Source organism: Hermetia illucens, chromosome 4 (genome assembly GCF_905115235.1).
Source record: "Hermetia illucens chromosome 4, iHerIll2.2.curated.20191125, whole genome shotgun sequence".
NCBI classification, from domain to species: domain Eukaryota; kingdom Metazoa; phylum Arthropoda; class Insecta; order Diptera; family Stratiomyidae; genus Hermetia; species Hermetia illucens.
The window spans coordinates 131,588,893-131,614,901 of NC_051852.1; the positions used below are offsets into that span (position 1 = coordinate 131,588,893).

The 26,009-nt window shown below is 39.8% G+C and overlaps 1 protein-coding gene across 3 annotated transcripts in view; it reads right to left on the reverse strand.

Moving 5' to 3' along the window:
* LOC119653451 (putative inorganic phosphate cotransporter) overlaps positions 1 to 26,009 on the reverse strand; it is a 172,538-nt gene that overhangs the window by 109,697 nt on the left and 36,832 nt on the right. For all 3 annotated transcript variants that reach the window (XM_038058059.1, XM_038058060.1, XM_038058061.1), the window contains one exon: positions 19,214 to 20,005. In XM_038058059.1, coding sequence (XP_037913987.1) covers positions 19,214 to 19,274 — 61 coding nt within the window. In that variant the 5' untranslated portion in view covers positions 19,275 to 20,005. The remainder of the gene's footprint in view (positions 1 to 19,213; positions 20,006 to 26,009) is intronic.

Here is a 26,009-nt window from a genome sequence, read left to right on the forward strand (position 1 = left end):
TCAGCTGTGACTGACGAACTTGCGCAGAAAGACGAAAATGCGGTTCGTGGTGAAGCCAGATTGACATCGGATGAACTTTCTTCGATAGTTCCGTGAATCCTTCGATCTTTAAAGTTATTGGAGCAATAGACACTCTAAGACGATAATTTTCCACACTCGCTTTTTACAGGAAACTTGCGAATTTCAGCCAAAAAATCATCCCCATTTTGGGACTATAAATAGAAAATTCTGGTTGAATATTTGACTCTGAGGGAGACTATCAACCCGGCTAAATACTGTGAGATCCTACAAAAATTGGAGAAGCAATTTAGAACAGAAAGAAGGCGCATGCTGACAAAGGGAGTCGGCCAGCTGTATGACAATGCCAGGCCTCACAGGGCCAACGAAGCAACTCCTGGACTCGTTGGGATGGGACGCTTTGAATCACTCCTCGCATTCCCTGGGGGAAGGGATGCGGCTATCCTGAAAATAACTTCATTATCATCAACGCCCTGCAAGCAGTGTCCCATCTAGGTCTGTTTTAATAAGGAACTCTAAATGACCCAATTTTTCACCAAGGTCTACCAATTCGATGACCCTAACCGGTGTCTGGCATCCCGACTTACGTCGCTTCATCTGAGGCAGGGTCTAATATAAGTAAATTTTTTTGAAGCCTACACAAATCGAGTACATTTACTTTCTGGGCGTGCCCGTATATATTTTAGGAGAAAACGAACTTCTCACATTAAAAAACAGATATCAAGCAGACATCAAGATTCCAGAACCACAGTTTCCTTTGGAAAAGAGATTACACTATTTACATACAGTCATTGTAAAGTTAGTTACTAAACGACTATTAATTGTGTATCTTTCCACTGAAAAGCATGAATTGTACAAATGCACCCGGTAAAGTTTACAGATGGATGGAATTCGGTTTAAGAAAAGATTCTATAAATAACTTCGTCTTGAAATAAATTTCGCAAATATGTTATTCGAAATACTGCTACCGATATTTGTTGAATCTAGTACTGGTTTTTAAGTCTTAAGATATTGAAAATAAAACGAATATTAGTATAAATACGATAATTTTATTTGTTATTTGCGTCCATGGATAAATTCACTCAAAGAGCATTTACATTAAAAATTTTAATAAAAAGCTACTTTTGAGTATCATCTCATGGACCCGAAAAAGATGCTATTTTTAAGATAACTGATAATCACAATTAGCATTAAAACTGCTTCATCAACAATACAACAATTCATTTTCATGACATTATTAATTCATATTTGATATTTATTTTACTGAATAATCCTTTTTTACAACTAAATAAATCAGAATGAGACTCTGGCTCGAATTGTATTCGGGTTATGTAAAAATATTTGACTTTTGAAGATTAAATTGTCAAGTACACACAATGGATATAAAAGCAGTTGATTCACTCGTCTACAAAGTGAGGAGGAAACTCGCATAGTGACTGAAAAGATAAACTGGAGCACTTGATGGATACATATGTTAGTATGTGCCTTTGAATTGTTGAATTTGATGTGTCTGAACGACATGAATGGTGCATGACTGATTGTATTCAGGAGGATTCTAAAATGCGTGATTTGAGCGTGACATACTGTATCTAACCCTCGGGTTTAATTGATGAATTTGATATCGTGATCGCAGGCAGGCTTTGTATGGCAACCATTGTAAAAAGTTTATAATACGGCAATGACAGGAACTGGGTATTGAAATCTTTTTTGGTACATATGTCAGTAAATTAGTTTAGTGTGGTAATTGACGTGTTTAACTATATTATATTGTTGCAAGGTTGGAGCAACGGAAGCCGATGAATTTTGAATAGTGTAAATATCATATTATAAATGAGGCTGATAGACAGCGGTTACAATGAACCATATTTATCTTCAGCCAGGATCCAAGGTAGTGCCGACAGTCACATCTAAGAAAATGAACTTGGTCCTAGTTGCAACAAAATCCAACCCACTCCCTTTTTGTTATTTTAATAGAAAGCTCTGCACTTGTGTTTGACAATAATTATGTCCCGCAAGTTTCCTCTCAAGCGTATCCCTTTCAAGTTTTTATGATCGCCAAAAAGCACCTGCTTTTAATTCGAAACCTGATTCAGCAAATTATGCTACGACCACATATTTTTTTGGTCATCGTTGTGGAAAATTTCGTTAAGCAGAATGATTAGACTAATGGTGTTTATCCGTAGATTTGATAAAAAGTTCACGAAACCATACCCCAACTCGTGCCTCAAAGAGCAAATTCTAGTCATAATTATCTAATTTTTTGTTGTCAAAATGGAAAACATCGTAAAGTTAAGTGGACCATTGAATAATTCCGTCAACAACATCACGAATGAGCGACAAACTATTCAAAGGCACTTTACAGTTCAGCGATTTTTAATCCAAACCGTTTTATATCCGTAGATACACATGATCATCTAGTCAGACAACTTTTGATGACCATTGAGGTGTCTGCGTAAGATTTTTATATCTTTCCTTCAATTTGCAAGCATCATAATTGAAAGAAGTTGTTTTCTGAGCAACTCGTTATAGCCAGCCCACATACGTAAATTTGTACGGACGCCGTTTATTGCTGCGATAAATGATTCACAAAAACATTCACGTAGTGTACGAGTACAATGAGCATTCGTGGTAAATTGAAGGCATTGTATCTTTTTCATAGTTGCGATTGTCACGAGATAAATGAAGTTTATCTTGCCGACTAGTCAACTTGACCGGATGAATGTTGTTGGTTTTCATAAAATTGATTCTCATTGTTTGCAAAATTAAGTTCGAGGGTTTGATGTGTAAGGCCAAGAGAGGAATTCTTGGAAAACTGTGGATTTCCTTTCCATGAAATTGAATTAATACTAATTTTTAGTAGTTGGGTTCAACAGTAGTTAGTAAACCTTCTGTACACTTCCTCACAAAGGCCAGTATGCAATTTTATAGGGCTAAGAATTTATATGATCACTTTGTCAGCAAATTATATTGTATAATACCTCCTTCTCAAATCGAAGAAAGATAATAAAACTAGTTCTCCCCATTTTGGAAATATACTATAAAATTTTCAGTACGTCTTCTTTCCAAAATACATCTTTTGCTCCGTCATTAGTGATAACGTGACCAACAAAGTTGAAAAGTTTGGCGAAAATCGTACTACGGCTCGCTAAATAATAGCACTCTAAGGCAAAATTTATTCCTGAGTTTTTTAGCGATTTCAACGCGTATGTTTGAGGCATTCAAACCAAGAGCACCAGGGACCACATTTGGATTAAGGCTTTCGCAGAACTTCGGAGGATTCTTCTCTCGAACACGGCCAAGAGTTCGCAATTGTTCTTGGTAAGAACCTAACTCTCCGAGGAATACATGAGGACTGGCAGGATCATTGTCTTGTACAGTAAGAGCTTTGATCCTATAGTGAGACGTTTCGAGCGGAACAGTTTTTGTAAGCTGAAATAGGCTCTGTTGGCTGACAACAACCGTGCGCGGATTTCCTCATCGTAACTGCTATCGGTTGTGATTTTCGACCCTAGATAGGAGAAATCATCAATGAAAAATCCTTCGAAGAATTTTTGGCCCCCTACATGAGGATGGACGATTCCGTAGCCTACATAATGACGAAATCTATGAGCGACACCATGACCGTCCGGTTGTGGATAAAATCTGACTCAATAGGTTACGGTGGGCGGGTCACTTAATCCGTATGGATGAGGATAATCAAGCCCCGACAGTCTATAAGGGCAATATTTGATGATGATGATTTCGCAGAACTAAACTTGGTGTTTGCAAACAAAAGAGATGCATCGAAAGTCAAGTTCAATCGTCTGCGCTACCACATTAGCAAGGCAAATATAATAGTTTAGTTTTTCAATGAGCCCTAAACGCATAACGACCATCAGGGAATTTTTTTCAAGATTGGAAATAGGCCACGCGGGAGTTTGTGTTCCCAGGTTTACGGAGCTGAAAATCAAGGTTGGTTCATGAAAATATGAGAAGGGGATGCGTTCGTAAAGATGATTTTCGAGGGCCGTGATCCTGATAAAGTGGCTTCGGAAAAGATAACACAAAACGAGAAACGCAGAACGAAAACAGGCTGCCATACCGTGGCGGCGAATTCTCGCCATTGCGCATCAAACCATTGGTAGAACAAAAAAATCGAAGAATACCCGCATGCTTCGAAGTAGAAGAGGATCGACATAAAGAAAGACCAAATTCCAACGAAAAGACAGTAAACATACGTAAACTTTCGAGGTAGACTTGAACAAGCTGAATCCATCAGCAAGTCAGAATGATTTGAAAAACTTTGCGCGGAGGCACACGTAAACTCCCGGGGAACAGCGTGCAAGTTTATCATAAAGAAGATGAGGCGACGAAAACCACAACTGACTCGCCCGTATCTTTCTCCCGGGATAGTGACAGCGCTCCTCTCCCGCAAAAGGGAAGGGCAGAAAGTGATAGTAAGTATAGTGACTGAGGAGCAACTTGTGAAAATTTACTGAAGAATCAGCGATAATACAGCTGCCAGGTTGGATGCCATTTCCAATAAAGCCTTTAAGCTTGTTATTTAAATAAAACCTGATTGGTTTATTAGCCCATCAGTGTGCATGGTAGGAGCTTTCCCCCGCAAGATGGAAGAGGCAAAAACTAGTTGAAGACTAATAAGCAACCTAAACATCGATTTGTCTTGATACCGTATGAACAATTACACAAAGGGTTATCTATAATACAATAGACTTCTCCTTATAATAAAATATAGAGATGATTTGTCGGAGCGAAAGTTTGCTTTCCATTGAATTCATGATCGAGGGTTAGGCGTGGCTTTGAAGCTGGCTCACGACGTCAGGTCCTTCAATAATGGCAGCCGTGTACCATGAGAACGTTGGACGTCAGAATGGACAACGTGCTTATTATATACAATGGATACAAGGTATTTGAAAGGTACCTATCGGAAAGGATATTTTGGTCCGACATGAATGACGGATGTAAACAGTACTCCGTCACATCCGGAATTTTACAGGGTTCGATGTTGGATCCTCCATTGCAGAACGTGATGCGCAATCACGTTTTGGCACTTCCCGCACCGAAGGAGACAACGATAATAGATTTGGTGGATGATGTGGCTCTAGTTGCTGTCGCTAAACAGCCTGAAGATATTGAAGTGTACGCCAATGAAATCATTAGTGCCATAAAAGCGTGGGAAAATCTTGATTGACAATTATACAAGGAACTCCATAAATATTAATGTTGATGGCCACACCATTGCAATAAAGTCAGTTGTCAAACGCCCGGTGGTGGTAATTATCACGAAGGTCAATTACAAAGAACTCTTGGACTATGCAAATGAAAAAGTGGCAAAAGCATGTCGTAAACACGCATGATGTCTAAAATTGGAGACCCACGATTCCGCCACAGATTACTTGTGGTCGAAGCGGCTCACCATAAACTACCATATGCAGTTTGATCGCTTAAGGCGCAGACATCCTCGCGAAGTAATTCTTTTCGGAGGAAGGTGGTTTTAGTGAGGGAGAATCCTACAATCCCTGATAATCTGGCACAGCAATGTCTTTTTGGGGATTTTCACCTCCATTCAGGGGTGAAAAGTTAACGAAACTTCAGCCTCAGTCAAAGGTGTCTACCTTTCTTTCACCACTGAAAGAAAAATTAGTGGAAGCATTGCAATCCTAGATCTCAATATATCCAATGTTGACGAGTGCTTTAATATCGACATATGTAGGCATTTATTTTAAACCAGTCAATATTAAAGCAAAAATTATCAAGCGAAAAAGTATCACTGACTATAGATAAGTTGAGTGGAGTCTACTGGATCACGTGCAATATAGAGTGTTGCTTTGTATTTCTGAATGTCAACCACCGACCATCTCAGGATTCCAATGCATGGCTTAACCAACAGTGGAGTTCATGCTCTTTCTTGATGTGTGACCTATTCACTGTCACTTCTGTCCAGTAATTATGAAAAACACTTGGAAAAAACCAGTTACACCAAGTGGTTCATCAACTTGTGCTGAAGGTATGAGACAGCGAATCAATGCCTGACGATTGGCAACGAGGCATTATCTGTCTCATACATAAAAAGGGAGATATCACACAGTGCAGCAATTATAGAGGTATCACGTTGCTGAGTACCATCTATAAGATATTCTCCACTATCTTGCTAGGCCGGATAGCCCCATACGCCCAAAACATCATTGGCCCATACCAAAGAGGCTTCACTCCAGGCAAATCAGCGACAGATCAGATTTTCTCTCTGCGGCAAGCGATGGAAAAACTGTTGGAATATAGACAACAGTTGCACCATCTGTTCATCGACTTTAAAGCCGCCTATGATAGCATAGCCAGGGTAAAACTGTACACGGCCATGAGAGAATTCGGTATCCCGACGAAATTAATAAGACTGACTACGCTGACCCTGACCAATGTGCGAGGCCAGATAAAAGCAGCAGGATCACTCTCAAGACCATTCGACATCAACAACGGTCTACGACAAGGGGATGCGCTATCATGCGTCCTCTTTAACCTGGCCCTCGAGAAAGTGATCCGTGATGCTGAGGTGAATGCAAGAGGTACGATCCTCTTCAAGTCCACCCAACTACTGGCCTATGCTGACGATATCGACATCATGGGAAGAACGGCCCGAGATGTACAAACTGCCTTCATCCAGATCGAGCAGGCGGTAATCGGCGCGAGATCTTGGGCTGCACATCAATGAAGGCAAGACAAAATATATGGTGGCAACGTCAGCACCGAAGACGAATCAACCAACAACATCAAACCGCACTGGTCAAACACAAACACGAAGAAGAATAAGGATAGGAGAATACAACTTTGAGACCGTTGACAATTTCTCCTATCTAGGGTCGAAAATCACAACCGATAACAACTACGATGATGAAATCCGCGCACGGTTGTTGTCAGCCAACAGAGCCTACTTCAGCTTACAAAGACTGTTCCGCTCGAAACGTCTCACCATAGGGTCAAAGCTCTTACTATACAAGACTATGATCTTGCCAGTCCTCATGTATTCCTCGGAAACTTGGGTTCTTAGCAAGAAAAATGGCGAACTCTTAGCCGCGTTCGAGAGAAGAATCCTCCGAAGAATTTTTGGCCCCCTACATAAGGATGGACGATTCCGTAGCCTACACAATGACGAAATCTATGAGCGATACCATGACCGTCCGGTTGTGGATAAAATCCGGCTCAATAGGTTACGGTGGGCGGGTCACTTAATCCGTATGGATGAGGATGATCCCACCCGGAAAGTCTATAAGGGCAATATCTACGGTAGAAAAAGAAGACGAGGCAGACCCTGCCTAAGATGGAGCGATGGCGTGGGCCAGGACGCCAGACAGCTTTTAGGGATATCGAATTGGTGGACCTCGGCGCAAAACCGGGATGTCTGGAGTTCCTTATTAAGGCAGGCCTAGACCGGATACCGGTTGTTGCGCCGTTGATGATGATGACTTGGAAAAAAACGGAGCGGGCAAACAACTTAATTCCAACAACGGAGATTGCCCCTCACGACTGATTAGAGATCTAGCAGGCAAGCGGAGAAAGTAATTAGGTGCGTCTAGTTAAGACCAGGTAATTAGAGTAATTAAGCTTTGTTAATAGAAAATTTTGCCGTAATTACTATTTCCAACAGAATTCTTTCCCTTTACCTTCTCGTTATCTATCCATTAGTCGAAATTATAGTATCTTTTGTGCAGAACAAGGTTAGATTAAAAGACTGGGAGAAATCCAAGCTCCAAATGTTCAATTCAAATGTATTGTCCCCTGTAGTGCAAAATAAATGGTCACCTGAATGCGGTGTTCACAGGGTTTTACGAATCTGGGAACATTTGCGTGAGGCAAAGAGTTCATAGATGAGAATGATGGGAAAAAACCTTTCCGACGGGTGCTTGTCTGGGGAAGCTGGGCAGTTGCGTACGAAACATATGTACCTATTTTTTATCCATCATATAGATGAGCTCACCTGAAGGTTTTTGCAATGCTTAAAGTTGACTAATTTAAAGTCACCTACTGATTGACAGTAACAATGGAGTCGTGGTTCGTAGCATATCCTACCTTCGATTACAGCAGGACCAAATATTGTGATTATTCCTTGGTAGAGTTAACAAGACACCGCTTTATATCCAACACAGTCGGGGTTTCAGCAGGGTGGAGCAACTTGCCATACATCAAATGCAATGATGGATTTTTCAAAGCAGCAGGATAGGAGAGCGGTCTGAGTTCCTTGCATGGAGATGTGCTTTTCTATTTACTCGATCTTGTCTATTTTAATTACTTTTTATGGGGAAACATAAAGGTTGATGCTCACGCATATAAACTATTCACTATTAAAATTTTCATGGAAATAATAGAAGGAAAATTCGCCTGTGTGATCACAATTTACTAAGGACGAGAAAAAGGATGAGGAAAGAAGTGGAATCTACCAAATTGATGCCGCGAAAGTCGTTTCACAAATTGGAATGACATTTTCAATCAAATTCTAATAACTCTAACGGACTTTCCAACTAATAGATGCAACAAAATTACCTAACATAATCCTGACAGACCAGCGTTAAGGCAACCTAGCATGCCTAATAAACTCCGAAATTGCGAAGATACCATTTAAATAGATATTGCAGGTTTCCTGTGGAACTGAAAGATGCTGAAAGATGATCGAGAGAATTGAAGATCAAGCCTATTGCGCTATCGTAACTTGGCCGTGCGACTTGGCCTATTAGCTGTATTTGGGTGCTTGAAGTGCTTTATTAGAGACGTGATCTTTTTCTTGTTCACCAAACTTACACTTTTAGTTTCTTGCTGCCTGGAGAGGTTTCTGTTTAACGGTTAGGTAGATTGCTAGCGCATTCGGGCACCTTCTGCAATCATCTGAGTAATATGAATTCTAATAATGATTTGAACTTGAGAACGAACACAACCCAAGTTTAATTTGTCGTATCCACTCCTCTCTCCCCCAGCTTCTAGCAAGGGCTTTATTTTGAAAAAGGATATCTCAATTTAAGTTAGCTGCGGGAAGCCGAGGCATGGTAGGACCTCATCAACTGTGGCCTGAAACTAGGATGCAATCTCCCTCTTTCGATTGAGTAATTAGTATTAGCGAATTATTCTGTTCCATGTCCACAGTTAAGTTGTTAAATCCTTTTCCTTTTTTAGTCTAAAATACAGAACGCAGAGTAAGGAACAGAAGTATGGGACAGGCTCTGACCCACGCTCCCGAACTGGCTGTCAAAAACTTGCTGTAGATCTACCTAAACTTGGATGTAGATGAGCCTAAATGGTTCAAACCTTTATCAATTTGTTCAAATGCAATATAACGCTTCCTTCGTAGCTGGAATTGGTCAACTCGGATGATCATTTGGTATTAACCTGCGTATTTATTACGGGATTTACTGCAGTTAATTAAAATTATCCGGAGCAACTAAAGATAAAAGAAATAACAATGAGAAGGTACAATTGGGGTACTCGTTTCCTAAACTTTTTAACTTCAAATAATACTGAGTTTCGCCATATCTGACATGCCATTAGATGTATAATCTACTTTCTTCCGCTCTTGATAATTACCCAATATTTGCATTAGCAATTTTCAAGTAATTGTTCCACGTACTCTAATGTGAATGACCATCATATCTTTCTTCGCGAAGATTTGGATGATTTCTTATTTCTTATCTTTTCCAACTATTCGGAGCTTCATTAAGGACCAACCATTTTGTATTGTCTTAACACCTAGGGACTGAAATATTGGTTTTGGAATGCAACTTTACAGTAGCCCTGAGCAAACCAGTCAACTAACTGCGTTAAGCCTTGTGTTGGAAGCCATCAATAAATATGCATCCCCGAAGGATGCCTTACGCTGCGCTGGGAGAATCTTCCACTAACATTGTATTATAAAAATTCTACCCCTGCGTATGACTAGAAAGATCAGGTTCTTAGCACCTCTTAGCATGATCGCAAGTTACTTACTAACCTATTTCCTGTAACATAAAAATTCGAACTATGCATCTCAGTTTCCATTAGCAAGCACAAAACGTATTGACTTGTTATGCCATTTACTTGATTCATTCTCGTAAAATTGATGTTCTCACCGGCACTAGCTTTTCCGATCCACCTCTTTAAGATTCATAGCGACTAAGATACTTGATTATTATGTATAATGTATTCACGCAAGCCGCAGTAGTATTTTCCTGCTAATCGCAATGATCCGTGCAACACTCTTTTTTCGCGCCAAGAAATTAGCCATGAAACTATGACGTATTTATTGCAATTGAGGGGAAACTGTCACTTAGTCCGCATGCCGGTAATGCCCTAACTTATAGCATGGCATCTCATAACGTCAATAACTAGCGAAATAAGGCTTGAATAAAACATGACCGGATTCCATGATTAGCTCATAAGAATGAGAAATGCGTGCCATGCATGCCGGCAATAACTAAGTGCCTAACTACGACTTACAAGAGCACTCACCCAATTGATATTGCGGATTCGTATCCGAGGTAGAATGCGCAAAGTGTCCCCGTTAAAAAAAAAGATAAAATTAAAATAAAAGGAAGGTATGTAGAATCTATTCTTCTCGAATAAAAAAATGCGAAACCGCAGTAAATCGAGACAATTTCAAGGCTCGGGCTGACGTCACAATCGTACACGATGAGTGTTTTTCCAGGGTTTACTTGGAGCTCTTGAAAGGTTCAAGTGAGTGCAAACAGAGCAACGAAAATGTCCACTCGATAAACAACATCTGATTAGGTGTAAATATCGAATTATTTACCTTGGGGACGACTAATGGGCAGACTATCTCGTATTCTAGTCTAGTGCATAGTGATCATAATAACTCGTTCCCATATTATGGTTTATGATGAGATTTTCTTGGAAATCATTCAATGATTATCGTAGAAAATACCTTGGGCAATATATTCGTGAATTTTAGGAGTATGTTAATAAAGGCTGAAATTGTTCGTGAAAAAATCATAGGAAGATTTGCAAACTGACCTAGAAGCAAATGTCATGTTGATATTGGGGGAATTAATAGATTTTGATTGAATTAGGAAAAGCAATTTCATAAATAGAATATTATAAGTTTGAAAATAGTCCCAAAAGGAAGAAGGTCCATAGTTTCAAGAGCCGTTTTTATCATTGCACTATCTTTCAATTCAATTGTATTCTCATTGTGTCTAACTCTAATCCCCAAATCCTGTTCCCCTTTTAGTTTTGAATTTCCCGGCTGGACCATTTTTTAAATTTCAGTTTTTGGTTCCAAAATCGGATTCATATCTCGCCATTTTCCGAATTTATATTGAAAACGCACGCAATCCCAAAACTCAATACCCCCCTCGACCCAATAAACCCGTATGCTGTACTGTTCCGACCAGTGACAATCACATTATCTTTTCGTTGTGGCATATTCTAGCGGCCTATGATAACTCTTCTCGCCGTCAAGTTCTGTCGCGCTTTTCTTCATGACAAAACGAATGATTCCCACCCCGTGGAATTTTTGTTTTCAACATTTCTTCAGCTATTGCTATGGCTAGCTGTTGGTTGACCTCCTAGTCAGCAAGGTGCTTTATTACTATACCGGCGAACAGTTGCCGGCCACCTGGTTAAAAACAGTCAAGATCAGCACAAATCTGAACTACATATAGATCTGCTTACAGCCAAGCTTCATGTAAATCAGCGCACGCAACTGATTTGGGTGAAAAACTACAGACATATTGGTGACATCACTTATCAAAAAAAGCGCCCAATGTGGGTTATGAGTGAAGTGAATGGAATCATTCAAATTTGACTTTTACATCATTTGCAGGGACATCGTAAGATAAGTCCATCTCTTCCTCCTTCCGCTGTAATGTGAATATCTTTTTCTGGATAGATGCTAGGAGTTGAAATTATCAGGATTGCTGAAACAATGAGTTCATATTTTTGGCAGTTCCATTCCTGGTTAGAAAAACCAAAAAAAAAATAAACTTTCCTTGAATGCCCAAAAAAAATTATTTACCATATATGCATATTTTGAGAACCAATTATCATCCTCCTCAATGAGGTCTACTCTGAACTGACCTGGTCCATCTGGTCCTTAAAATAGCTAAACGTTAATTACTGATAATTTAATTGCTTACTAATATCAGTTAATCGAAAAAGCCAACTCTTAACGTTACCTAGATCGCCGCTGATCCTTTTATTCTCAGGTATCTTGTAGATTATGTGACTATCCAATGCATTAAATCTTCGGAAGTCCATAGGGTCAAAGCTCTTTCTGTACAAGACAATGATCTTGCCAATCCAAAGTGAAAGGGTATTTTACTAGGCGATTCAAATCCTGAATCCTTCTATTGATCCTGCCGATTTTATAAGCCAGCTACATACACAAAATACTTGTTTTATGCTACGAATAAACAACATAACCCTAACACAAACTTTCGAACAACTCAGTACGTTGGAAAGGAGGGTCCTGAATAAAATAATAGGGACTAAACGGGAGGACCATCAATGGCGAATCAGATGAGTTTCACCAAATATTTGACGAATCTGAAGTCTCCAAATTAATCAAACTTCGGAAGTTGGGACTGGCCACGCTCAACGTATGGATACTTGGTTACCTTAAAGGTTATTCGAAAGAAAGTAAAAAGACGAAAACCAGGAGGAAAACCCCGAAAGCGCTGGGCAGATCGAAATGGTTGGAGGAAGGACATCCCGAAGGGCAAAGCCCTGGATTGGCTGTGGAGCCTCCAGGAAGAGGATTCGGGTGGCATGTTTATTCAGATAAACTTGCCAATGACTTATTGATGTTGGTATAGACGCTAATGAGGAAATTTCGGATATGCTGGGAATGAATAGTTTGATGGATAATGCCTTAGAACCTGAGTTCATAGAAAAGCATTTTGAACCGGTGCTTTAACCGAGAATGAAACCAGATCTAGTTTTATAAGTCGTGGAACGGTGTGTCGATGATTTCAAAATTGCTTGAATGGCACCAGGGTGCTCGAGAACAGTCCCGTGACGCAGGTTGATCTTATATCGGGTGATAATCTGATGGGTTACTTTATTTCATTTGAGGAGTTAGGCTATAAATAGTTAGTTATCCTGCACAGAATGTTCACTTTCATTTCATTTCACTTATAGGTTCTCCTGATATTGTTTTTATATGTGTCTATAATGAAGGATAAATAATCGATTTTTGGCCATGCTTTTGGGTTTGCGTAATGCTAATTTAGTTATTGCCCCGATTTACTAAGAGACCACCAAGAAAAACTTCAGCCATATTTTGCTTATTATGAGGTTATTTGACTTGTTGACCCCATAAAAGGTGTTTGTTAGCCTTAGTGCTTGTCCGAGAAGAATGTGTTGAACAACACTCTAAAATGTATAGTAAATAATTTCTCCACAAGGAACCTTTAGCTGCTGCTGCTGCTGCTCCTGCTGAGATACTAAGACCCATCAGAACGAATGTTCGCTGCCTGAACAGTGCTCAAGAACTTCGAAGGCCGCAACTTACCTAAGAGGGTTAAAGTGCTTAATTTTGCCCAGCTCATGCCAGCTTAACTGAGCTCTAGAAAGTGCTGCTCTTGCTCATTTTCTACACATCTAGGCATATTTAGTACATAAAGTGATCATTCTATCTAGAATTGAAGTTTACCATCATAGGGAATCATCATCTGTGTAGAGTAGTGTGCGATGGCATCGAATAAAAAAAATCAGCTAATGGGCGGTTTCCAGGCAAATACCGAAAAATCAGGGAGTGGTTTTAAAAAACCCACCATACTTCGAACAATGGCTTTTAGATAGTGGTAGCTTAGCCCAACAGATGATTACCTCTGGTAGTAGATGGCGATGGCCGCCAGAAAGTGGATGCCATCATCCTTCCTGCAGATCTTGAAACCTTCTATGTTTGCATCAGTAAAGATAGTGATTTCCAGTCATCGTCTGGTTCTTGGCTTTTGAATCAAAGTGACGGATATAAACCTTCTCATTGCTCAGGACCCGAAACAAAAATTGATCCTAGTCGACTTAAGAGAGGCTTGCCCTTGAAGTGCCAAGTTTGAGTTCGGATGCATATTCCTTCTGGAACTCACATGGATACTTTTTCCATGTAAAGCTCGTTAGTGATATTTGTTTGGACGCTGCGAAATTAGAGGTCGGTCAGGTCCGTCAGATGCACCATTTTTTTGTGATGCTCTCTTTGCTGGATGTGGACGGGTAACATTTGCGATGTTCTTTTTCAGTGAAGGTTCTATCTTGTCCTTGCACCAGCGTGCAATTGTAATATAAGGAGGGGCAGGAAACAAAAAGGCAAAATTGAAGTTTTTTTTTAAATCTAATCTTGTGATTTGAACGTTATGTGAAAAACAAACGATGATGCAAATAATGAAAAGGACGTTAACAACGAACCTTCTGTTATCTCAGAGTAACAGAAAAATCGCGCGCTAGGTGTGATTTTCCCGAAAGAAGTGTTTTTGAGTGACATTTGCACGACGGAAAAATCACCACAGCGGCAGGATCTAAAATATTTTGAGTCGGTGCGTTATATTGCAATGCAGTAAGGAAAATAGTCAAGGAAGAATACCGATTAATCAGCAGAACCGAGCAGGAAGCAGCGATCGTTACAAGGCCCAATTTTTTGTCCAGACTCATGTAGCAGTACGACATCGAATATCGAGAAATTTTCAACTTCACAGTACGTTGATTAGAACAGTTTGACGATTTCCAAATGATAACATAAGGGGAACGTTCGGCAAATAAGGTTCCCACTTAAGTTTGCTGAAGCGAAAGCCTCTTAGGGGTACAGTTTATATCAAGGTTTCGAATTGCAATTAATTGTTGGAGCTCAAAATTATGCAACGATCAAACGCTATATGAAGAGTCAATGTGATTAGTATTCCACTTTTTCTTCAGCCTTTGTCCCGTTCACAAGTGGGGTCGGCTCGTCGTGATCGGTTTCGCCATTTGGCTCTATCGAATGCCTGATCTAGGTGCAACCTCGAGGCTTTTAAATCCCAAGCGTAGCAAGTCAGTCAATGTGATTAGGATTGCACACGTCTAAATTGTTTAAGCGGATTTGACTCAGGTACTCATTTTCTGCAGAGTTGGTCAGTGTACCACATCCAACAGCGAAACAAATCCTTTTGTCATCAGTAAAATCCGAATCGAGGCATTTCTTTGTAACAGTTTGATACATTAACCACTAAACCATCCGGAATAACTATGTTGACATTAGTAGACATTCCAGAATTTTCTGATGACTCACTTTGTTTTCAACGAGAAGAAATAATTGAAATCCCTGAAATGTTTCAAGTCTGGCGGTTATAGATAAGGGTTAGAATTGCATTCAATATGTAAGTCGTGTGAGTGATTCCGATTCTCGAAAGTTCATTCTATAGAAAGAAGAGGTTTTCTGCTAGGGATGGCGCTTACAACTTTACCATAGTAATCACCAGATGCCACCCATTTGAAGCGCCATTACTTCTTAAGGGGAAGTGGCTACTGCGATTTCCCAATGGGCTTTTAAAGAAAGGATCTGCTTCCCCAATGATCCTCTCCTTTCCGCCTGGGGGATGGGGTTTAAAGTTAAACTCTAGCGTTTTAACATGAGCGGAACGGGAATGGGCTTCGCAATTTTGTAAGAGGAGCTTCCTCTTTCTGTTGCCTACCCTCAAAGTGATTGATTTGAAAATTAAAACATTACCCAGAAGAACCCCTCCTGGAAGAGGAGTATTATGTTTGGGACCGAAACTCTAACCTGGTTCATTGTTTGAGGCAGTATAACGAGAAGTCCTTTGAAGTTAGGCGGTACCAAATTTGAGTTTGTTTGGCTTTGAGGTGGGTATTTAAGAAAGATAACATGACACACTTTTTTCCTGATGAATGGAGGTATTTTTAACGTTTCGCGAGATGGCACAACCCTGTCAGCCGGACCAAAACCAAGTCGCCGAAGAGAACCTACAAGTGGTGGTACCGGGAAACGCTGTACCTACTTTGGCTTGCTGGTTCCAAGGCCTAATAAGGGCCTTCAGACACGGATCTGCACCGGGACTCATCTGAAGTAGCTTCGGATCTTGCTTTGGAGCTTACTTGGGGCATATTAATATCATGGGAGCCGGGATAGCCCATGAATTTGCATGTCTCAGGGGAATTCTAGCTTCATGGACTTTCAGTTCGGCTGTTGCGGTTGCCTCCCTGGTAACGGTTTCATGCGGATTGTGGTTACGTGCAAGACGAGAAGTGGCCTATATGCCCCAAACGTGGTATTGCGTTTCAACACGGGTGCCGCACTCTAACTACCACTGTGCTTGTCTCAGCGGGATCTGATTGTCGCAAAATCAATCCATGTTTTAAGAAGACTTGACAGGTACTCAAGTTAAACCAGCATAAATCACATAACTGCCCAGAGTGTATTCAGTGTGTGTTCACGGTGATTCTAGCGAAAAAAAGGGTGGGAGAGACTAAAAAGCAACACCATCACCATACCAAGTAGTGGTTTTTATTCGACAGCAAACAAATATCGATATAACATATGTTGAATAAAATCCATTACTGGCGACGGTGACGACGTTACGTTTTAATCCCTTGCCCAGAGTAGCCTGAGCTGGAAAGTTAGGCATAGGCAAGAAAGATACCAAGCGTCAAAATGTATAGAAGTTTCAAGTTAGGATAAAAGGCGTGGAAAGTGTATTTTTTAAAATCTACTACTGTTTCTGTTTGTCTTTCTAAGATTTTGTGTAAAACAAAGCCTTATAACAATCAGTTTACTGTCTGCCTCTCTGTCTGTCTGTCACACTTTTTTCTCGGAGACAGTTATGGCGTTTGACACCAAATTTGGTGGAGAGGTGGGAACTGTGAACTGTGAACGCTCACGCGAGTTACATCGTTTTAAGTCGAATTTTAGGGGGCCGGGTGATTTTTTTTTCACCAAATATAGCCATGTGAGGTATCAAACGATGAAATGATGGTCTCGGTTAGTACTTTTCGAAGCCGGTCTTAATTTTGACACTTTTTGGAAAGGTAGGGTAGAAAGTGAACATTTCTTTAATGGACCCATTCTCAGAACCTACTTAACCGAAAAATCTGAAAAAAAGCAAGAGACTGCCACTATATGGTGCCTAGGTTCGGAAATATCCTCAATATCGCTATCTGTTCAAATAAAGTAAACAATAGCATATTACTATAATTTTCAGAAATTGGTTGCAGAACTGGCCTTAAGTTCATCCTAGCACCGCGAAATTCGGAATGCCTTCGGTAGCTACAGGGATCTGATAATATGCCTCGGCTAAGTCCAAAGTCGTGAAAATACGGCAGTTTGCGACGGAGTGCACAAATTCGTGGGTTAGTGGGATGGGATAATGGTCCGGAATCTTCTGAGCAGATGTCTATAGTTGCCAGAAGGTCTCCATTCGCCATTAGATTTAGGGACCGTGTGAAGTGGCGATGACCAATAACTGTCTGAAGGTTTGCAAATACTCTGCTTAAGAAGTTCTTCAAACTCTTTCTGCACAACTGCAAACTTTTGCGGTGATAATGAACGCACCTTAGAGATAAATGGGGAGCCAGTAGTGTTGATGTAGTGCTGAACATCATAAGAGAGAGTACGTTCGGTAATGATTTTGCGGTATTTTTGAAGAAGTGTTCGAATACGTGCGTCGGCAACCTCTTCAAAAACAATTGAAAGAGTTCTGGATGAGCAGGATTACATTTTTCCCGATGTCCTAAGGAAAATTGTGGGGTCTATGAGGGACTTATTATGTACATCCTCTAGCAAATCATAGTGGCACAAAAAATACTTGCGGATCGACAAAGAATTTGTTGCCGCAAGTTACAATGCAGTATTAAATTATTATGCCGGGATACAGGAAGAACCGAAACTTCAGCGCCTGTATCCTTCAGGTACTTGCGCGGCTCAAGGGGTCGTGGACTGTGATGTGACGTGGTGCTTCATTTCAGGTGGCAGGGGCCAGAACCCTCGGCAAGACTGATTTGTTTGGTAAGAAATTGCAGACGCTGATACATTTTTAAGGTTTTGGGTAAAACGTTATTAAAATCGTCCGTCCGTCTGTCTGTCTGTCTGTTACACGCTTTTTTCTCAAAGACGGTTGTGGCGGTTGACACCAAATTTGGTGGAAAGGTGAGAACCATAAACGCTCACGCATGCAGTAAGTACCATCCAGCAGCAGTATAGGCTATAATATAGAGCATGATCCTACCAAGTTTGGTGGAAATCGCACTATTACTAACAAAGTTATAATAGGTCAAAATTGTCATTTATAGAAGTTTAGGGGAAATTCACAAAACCTTTCGTGCCTGAAGCGTCCAGTTTCCGGTTTCTTGACTTGTTTATTTTTATGTTGTTTTTTTTATTCATATTTTTCTCCAAAAAAATATTGTCACCTGCATTATGCTGCTTGTTAAGCTGTCAAGATATCCAAGCAATTCTTGTTTTGTTAAGTTTTCCAAAGCTGCAGTATAACCGGGGTAAACTTTAAAATAACTCATCAAGTGCCACTAAAATGGAGTACATAGACAAATAAATTGATAGATAAAAGTAACAGAAATTTCACATTTGCCGCTGAGAGATAACAAATTCCTAATTTGAGGTGAATGATAATGATAATGATAAACTAAGGACAGGGTATAGCCCTTGATTGATATCAAAATGAGTAGTTTTGGACTATTTTAAAAAATAAAACAAAAGGGGCAAATTTTGTTTCGGTATAGACAAGGTGTAGGTAGTCTAAGCAAATAAAATATGGTAAAGCACTGGTCTTCATCACATAGTTTTACCGTATTTGATCCAAGGAAGCAATATCAGAAAATCCAGTAGAAAATACTTAAGATTTCTGGTCCAAATGAATGTCCTTTGAGGAGGAGATAATCTGGGTGGAGACATTCTCTTTCTATGAGTTAGAGATTATCTATCTATTCAATATCTATCTTTTTGAGAAAAATCAAATAAGTTCGAGTAAATGCCAACCATGCAACACCACCCGCAGCTAACAAAAACACTAAATGGCACTATTTGCTCAATCGATAACAGTCCCATAACATGTCACGGAAAATGCTCTGCTCTGCTCCAATTAGCGTGGAATCTACGTTCATTTTCCTATACCAGTCAATGTTAGTTCATTGTTCCAAGACGTAGGTGACTACCTTCTTTGCGGAAAATAACAAAAACAATAATATTTTGCATAAAACAGGTTCCCTATGAGGTACTTACTTGATACTCCAGGGGGTTTCTCATCGGTACTGTTGCAGATGAATTCCTTCGAAACGGTCATTTTGGCTGATGATTTAATCTCGGTTTTGTTATGAATTGTAAAAGGATTAGACGGAAGAGCTTATCAAAATTAAAAACCGCTCCGAGTAATAATGAAAATTATCAACAAAAATTTTAATTTTTATGAAAATTTCACGGTGGTAATGGCACACTTTTGGTTATCAGTAGAATATTTTAAAAGCGCTTCGAGTAGAAGTGAACCTTTTTTTCGGTAATAAAGATATATCACACTAATTTTAGTATTATCACAAAACTTTAGATACAGTTGAACCTTTAATGCGGCCCATAGTTAACACTCATCAAATTTGTTAGTTTTATCACTGCGACTGTGGTCACCTTAATAGTGTTGCAAAAATCCAGTTTCTGCTATTTATGCTTTTTGAATAACTTAGCAATTTCGTGTGGTCACTCTCAAAAAAACAAACCCGAAAACAATATTTCGAAGCGTCAACCGATCACTACCTTTCAGATGTAGCAATCACTCAACTGTTGTATCTTTGCCTTTCGGAGTGGTCTAGTGTTTTCTCCGGCGTTCGTGATTGATATGATATGTGGTGCTGAACTGAAATGATCGCGATACTGTCGACTGGCACTATACGATTATGTGGTATGTTCACCCCCAGACGGTTATGTGTGGAAAGGTGTTCTCACATACGCGGTGCACAGCTGATTTACACCTTTACTCAGTTGGGGCTTATCGAATCGCAAGACTCCCAACAGCCAGATGAAGCTCTGAAAAAGAAAATTGAGACAGAAAACGGTAAAGTATGTTATAATCAACACTTATTATTAATTTAATCATTGAGACCTGATGATTAGTAAGATAAAAAATGTTTGGGAGCTTGAAACGTGTGACTGATGGAATTCGGCTGATGGAATACTCTGGAGGCACTCAGCGAAGGTATGTAGGTAAAACGGGCGCATTGGTATCTTTAGGTTTCTAGAAAAACCTCACATCTTCGTTTCTTTTTTGTAAGCTAACATATCTTCTTAATTAGATCTAACCAGAGATACATCTTAAACATTCCTAAGAACTCTCGAGCATATCTCATTAATCACGAACATCATAAATTAGGAGAGCGAGTACTTCAATATCTTAAATTTCGGAGTTGTAACAATGTTTCAACCCAGCAAGTACTCGAAAATACTAAATTATTCTCAAAAAAAAAATCCCCCAGTCACAATGTTCCTCTACAACAGGTAAGTATATCACATACTTTCCAAAGCTCATCTAACATTGGCCCTGAAGTGTAAATTTTTGTTGGGTTTGCCTTCACGGCAACATTTACTGCACCTCCATAAACTTCATTCAGGTGTAATTTAAATAATTTACATTTGCATCTAATTATGGTGCTTTGTCTGATAACACAGCAAAAAGTGTGAAGTTCATTTGCTGTTTACATTGCAACTGCCGATTGACAATAATTGAACATAATGAGGAGATACCCGTAGCCTTTTTCAGCTCCTCCCTTTTATGGCTTTGGTAGTTATTTATGAATACGCAGGTTGCATTATTTGAGAAAAAAATTGTTTTTCAATAAAATAATAATGGAAAGCTTTTGAAGTATTATTTTTGATTATGGTATGCAGGTTGAGTGCATCGTATCGATTACGACAGGGAACACATGAGTAAGTGTGCATGGACAACCTGGTTCAACAACTTGAAATTTTCAACAGATTCGATCAATTTATTAGATAGCTATAGCAATAAGCTCAGGGGCTCCAATCGAAAAAATTCAGACCGGGTTAGATAGGTACATTCTAGTCATCCCCAAATGCAAGAGAAGTCCTAAGCCTAGCAAGGAAAAGAGAGAATTTCCATAACAATACCGACACGGAACTCATTCAGCATCCTCAGCAATGAAGACAATGAACATTCTGCGAGGATGTTAAATTATCCAAGGCTCGGCCATTCTATTTACGCAAACGTCATAGTTAATTCCTTAGCGCAGAGGATTGAACACAACATCTTCAATGTAGTTCCAACAAGTCGGGAAACCGGAAGCTGGACGCTTCAGGTACGAAAGGTTTTGTGTATTTCTTAGTACGTAGCACGTAATATATCCATATATTATGTGAGAGTATCCACTTTCGGGTGATATTGACATTCATAGTCTTCAATTTTCAAAGAAGCAACAAATTTGAGGTATTTTAACTTTGTTAGTAATAGTGCGATTTCCACCAAACTTAGTAGGATCATGCTCTATATTATAGCCTATATCACTGCAAAATTTCATGGTACTAGGATAAACTTAAGGGGGGTTTCTAACCAATTACAAAAAATTGTAGTAATATACTATTATTAACTTTATCTAAACAGATATCGACATGGAAGGTATTTCGGAGCCCAGGCACCATATAGTGGCAGCCTCCTGATTTTTTTCAGATTTTTCGGTTTGGTAGTTTCTGAGAATGGCCCCCTTAAAGAAGTGATCACTTTAAACCCCCCGCGCTCCCCACCCTTCCAACGAATGTCAAAACTAAGATCGGCTTTGAAAAGTACTAATCGAAACCTTTAATTTGATACCCCACGTGACTATATTTGATGAAAAAAAATTTTACACCCCCCTTTTGCATGTATGGGGACCCCCCCTTAAATTCGACGTAAAAGGATGTAATTCACTATATGCGTGAGCGTTCACAGTTCCCACCTTTCTACCAAATTTGGTATCAATCGCTATAACCGTCTCCGAGAAAAATGCGTGTGACGGACAGACAGACAGACAGACAGACAGACAGACGGACAGACAGACAGACAGACAGTAAACCGATTTTAATAAGGTTTTGTGTTTACACAAAACCTTAAAAATGGAAAAAAAATGTGAAAATGAAAATCGAAATCTTTAATATAATAAAAGCAACTATCGGTTACCATATCGACGTTAAATACGTGACTTTATCGACTTTGTCAGATGGACCATAAAAAGAAACAAACCGTTTGTACAACCCTGTTTCCATCTAAGCTCGATCATTTGCCCGCCCTCCTAACACTTCAAATCTCTAACCAATCCCTACCAATCCTATATAAGGTGACAAGTAAGCAGAATAACTGCCTTAAGTTTCAAAGATATGATCATCCCTTCGCTCTTACAAGAGAAGGCTTCTTTGAAATCAAACCTCAAATTCGACCGACTGTATATATCTCCAGCAAAGTATTAACATAGATTATCCTGCATCCCACCCCATAGGTCCGATGGCTAATCTCAGATCTTTTAATTTTTTCGAAAACAATGGTTTATAAGAAAGAAAATGACATTTGAGATGAGAATGGCCGTCAATTTCGAAATAGGATTTGGCAGCAGCTAGATAGGAAGTATTTAAAAAGGAAAAATATAAGGATTTCTAACGTTTCCTTCAAAGTCCAAAGCCTTCGCCAACCACTAATTATTCCCTTTTTAGAGTAGAGAAGAAACTCAGTAGTCAAATCCTCCATGAATAAGCAATGTGTAATGCCGAACAGGGTTCAATCTTTTCGCACCGTTTAATCAAACTCACGCCCCATTACCACTTTCGGTCGGTTTCCGAAGATACATTCCAAATAATTGGTTTCATAACCATCAAAGTGTGAAGATTCAAGCCAGAACACAAAAAAGCTCCGGGTTATGACTCTTATTAGGGACAATGATCGCAGAACTGGCGGTAGTTGTCTCCTTCCAAACAACACATTAATTTGTTGGCCTTGGCTTTGGCTACTTCCCAAATGCTGGAAATTGTCGCAATAAATGATGATCTCGAAGGAAAGTAAAAACCAAACGCTTATTCTGTTCTCTAAACCGATAAGCATCACCCCCTCGCTCTCAAAGTTGTCTGAGGAACTCCTACTATCCAAGCTACAACAAGGCGAAAGCGAAATTATTCCTTGCCACCAGCGGGGGGGGGGGGGTGTTGATAAATTCATTTAACTGATTTGATGGGTCCGCATGTTGCCGCATTTATTTATTGACCCAGATGCCGGTTTGCAGGTTTTAACTGTAACGTAGTGGCTCTTTTGCCACTGCGAACGAAGGAACGGAAATGAATTTATGCTAAAAAGGAGCGTTCTGAATCTAGAACTCTTCTAATTTTCACCACTAACGATCGTTGAAGGTATATTCTTGATGAAAATAAAAATGATCGCGCACCCTAAACTCCCTCTCTCTGTTTTTTTTTGTGTGAAGTTACACTCACCCCTTCTTTTAAAACACAACTGATTAACAACCAAAAGTACTCCATATATCTGAACCGCCCATCTAGTTGCCCATTGTGCGAGCAGTAGCATAAAATACATTAATTCAAGGCTCATAATTAGGTGTTCCAAGTTATGATTAATTAATTTTTGGAATAAGAAATTGGAAAAAGCCTTTTATAATTCATGTATAATAGTAAAAACTGAAAGGGTTAATCTTACTGGATAGGATTTTGAGAAAAAAGGAGAAGAAAAAAAAAGGATAATGAGGAGGCAGAAGAACTCTCCAGATTGGACCAAACTCAAGGAATGACGGGGTCCTCTGTGAACGGAAAGACAAACAGACACTACAGGATGGAATATTGTTTGTGCTAATAGCGAAATATTTTCCTTCAATCTTGTGTGTCGTTGAAATCTACTCCAGTATAAATAGACATTATGCTATAGTGCATCAAAGTGCATAAATGAATCTCGTTTGACATCCTCAGGCATTCAGCAAATCAACACTCTACGGATCATTTTAGAACAATGCATGTAATTTCAATCCTCGCTTTACCCACTTTTCAAAGATTTCGAGAAAATTTTCGAGAGTATAAACACTCCGAAGAACCTAACAGCTATTATGAAAGGGATATACGATGGCGCAAAATGTCACATGCGAAGCAAAATCTCAGAAGAATTTGAGGTCGAAACCGATATTCGACAGGGTTGCATTCTATCACCGATACTATTTCTTCTTGTTATCAGCGGCGTTCTTCATGCTACCTCATCCGAAAGATGTGGAGGAAATCAATGGACGATGGTATCTTTCATCAAACATCTCGGCGACGCTGGTGACATATGACTGCTTTCTCACCGCGGGATGGACCATGGCCAAATGTCGGACTGAAGATAAACACAGTTAAACATACTGATGGCCCATCACACTCTCCATATCTGCAATAACAGGCAGATCATCCAAGTTGTCAATCAATCTGTGTGATTTGAAAGCGTTGTTTCTGCCGGGGGTAACACGAAACTCGATGTTTCCCGACGCATTAGCGGTGCTAGATCTGCTTCCACTGCTTGACTAAAATCTGGAAACGCAGTTATCTCAACGCCAAGATCAAGTTGAGACTATTCTGTTAGTATGTTGCTTTATGGGAGTAGCGCTTGGAAAATGTCACTGTCATTCAAAAGCTCTAAGCTGCCGTTAACATCCGTTTTGCGCCGTGTCGTAGGACTACGCTGGCCTGATACTATCACAAACGAAGAATGCCTGTCACCCGTATGCATAGGTCACAAATTCCAGAAATGCGATTTTCCTCCTATTTATTTCTAACTTCGATACCGGTGCCCACATTGGAGCTGTATTAAGCAAGATGAAGCTGACAACTCTCGAGAAGAGGAGCCGACCGCTTTACTTGAATTTCAGTTTTTAGTCAATTATGACTCCCTGGTTTTCAAGCGTTTGTTGTGAATGCACGATGTCGTTAATCCTGATCTCCAGTGACGTTTGCTTACTTTGGTTGGTGACCAAAATTACCTCGATTTTAGGTTTTACTAGCGTCAGACCAGCGTTTTCTAGCCAAGATATAATTCCAAAAAATTGCCTCGTTTGTGAGGGTTTCGATCTCCTCAATATCTTGTGCCACGATAGTTACTGCGATGTCATCTGCGAATGACTGTCACTCCTTTGAGCAGCTGTAACTTCAAAATTCCGTCACACATTATTATCCGCAGGAAAGGATCGAGACCCAACCTTGTGGATCCCCGCAGCTTGTTCTGAACGTCGTAGGTCCAGCCTCCGAATCGTAACAGAATGGCCTCTCAAGGACTATGGGCACCAGGTGTTTGGGAGCACCTAATCTGATTAAAGCAGATATTATTTGGCTTCATTTTGTCTGTCACACCCGATTTATTCGAAAACAACTGAACCTATTGTCATGAAATTTGGTGAGAACGTATGGTGTGTGAATCCCTTTACATATAAATAACGGCATTTTCTACCGCGAAAAAGAGGTGCTAATTCTCTTCAGAAAATATCGTGGTGTGGAATATCAAATAGTTTCTCCTGTTACTAGAACTCCAGAACAGTAGATACACTTTACGTCGTTCTGAATCAGGCATTATCTCTCAACTTTTTCTCATCGGATTCAATGAAAATAACAGGAAAACCACTACTACTTCCTACTTCTTTGTGCTGCTTTTAATCCCCTGCTTCGAATCTTTTTCTGAAGGATGGAATTTTTCGACTAGAAAATTTTCAATACACTTGTTTTGCATAATATTCACCAAATGTTGTGCTCTATGCACTTTTGTCTACCGAAATCTGTCTGAAGTTTTCACCTATTGAGCCGAGTTTTTAGTTAATCCCATAAGGCACGTAACCAAGTCCTGTTGGGCTAAGGACCTGGAGCACCTTTCCGAGTTGGACAACCGAGAGGCATATTGACGAGTGCTGGGGACAGTCAAAAGTCGCCACTTCTTTAATTTTTTGAATAGCTCTGCCCTTGTCCTTAATAAAAGTCAATAGCTATTTTGGCAAACTATAAATATTTCTCTTCCTTGCAATACTTTGCCAGGTACACT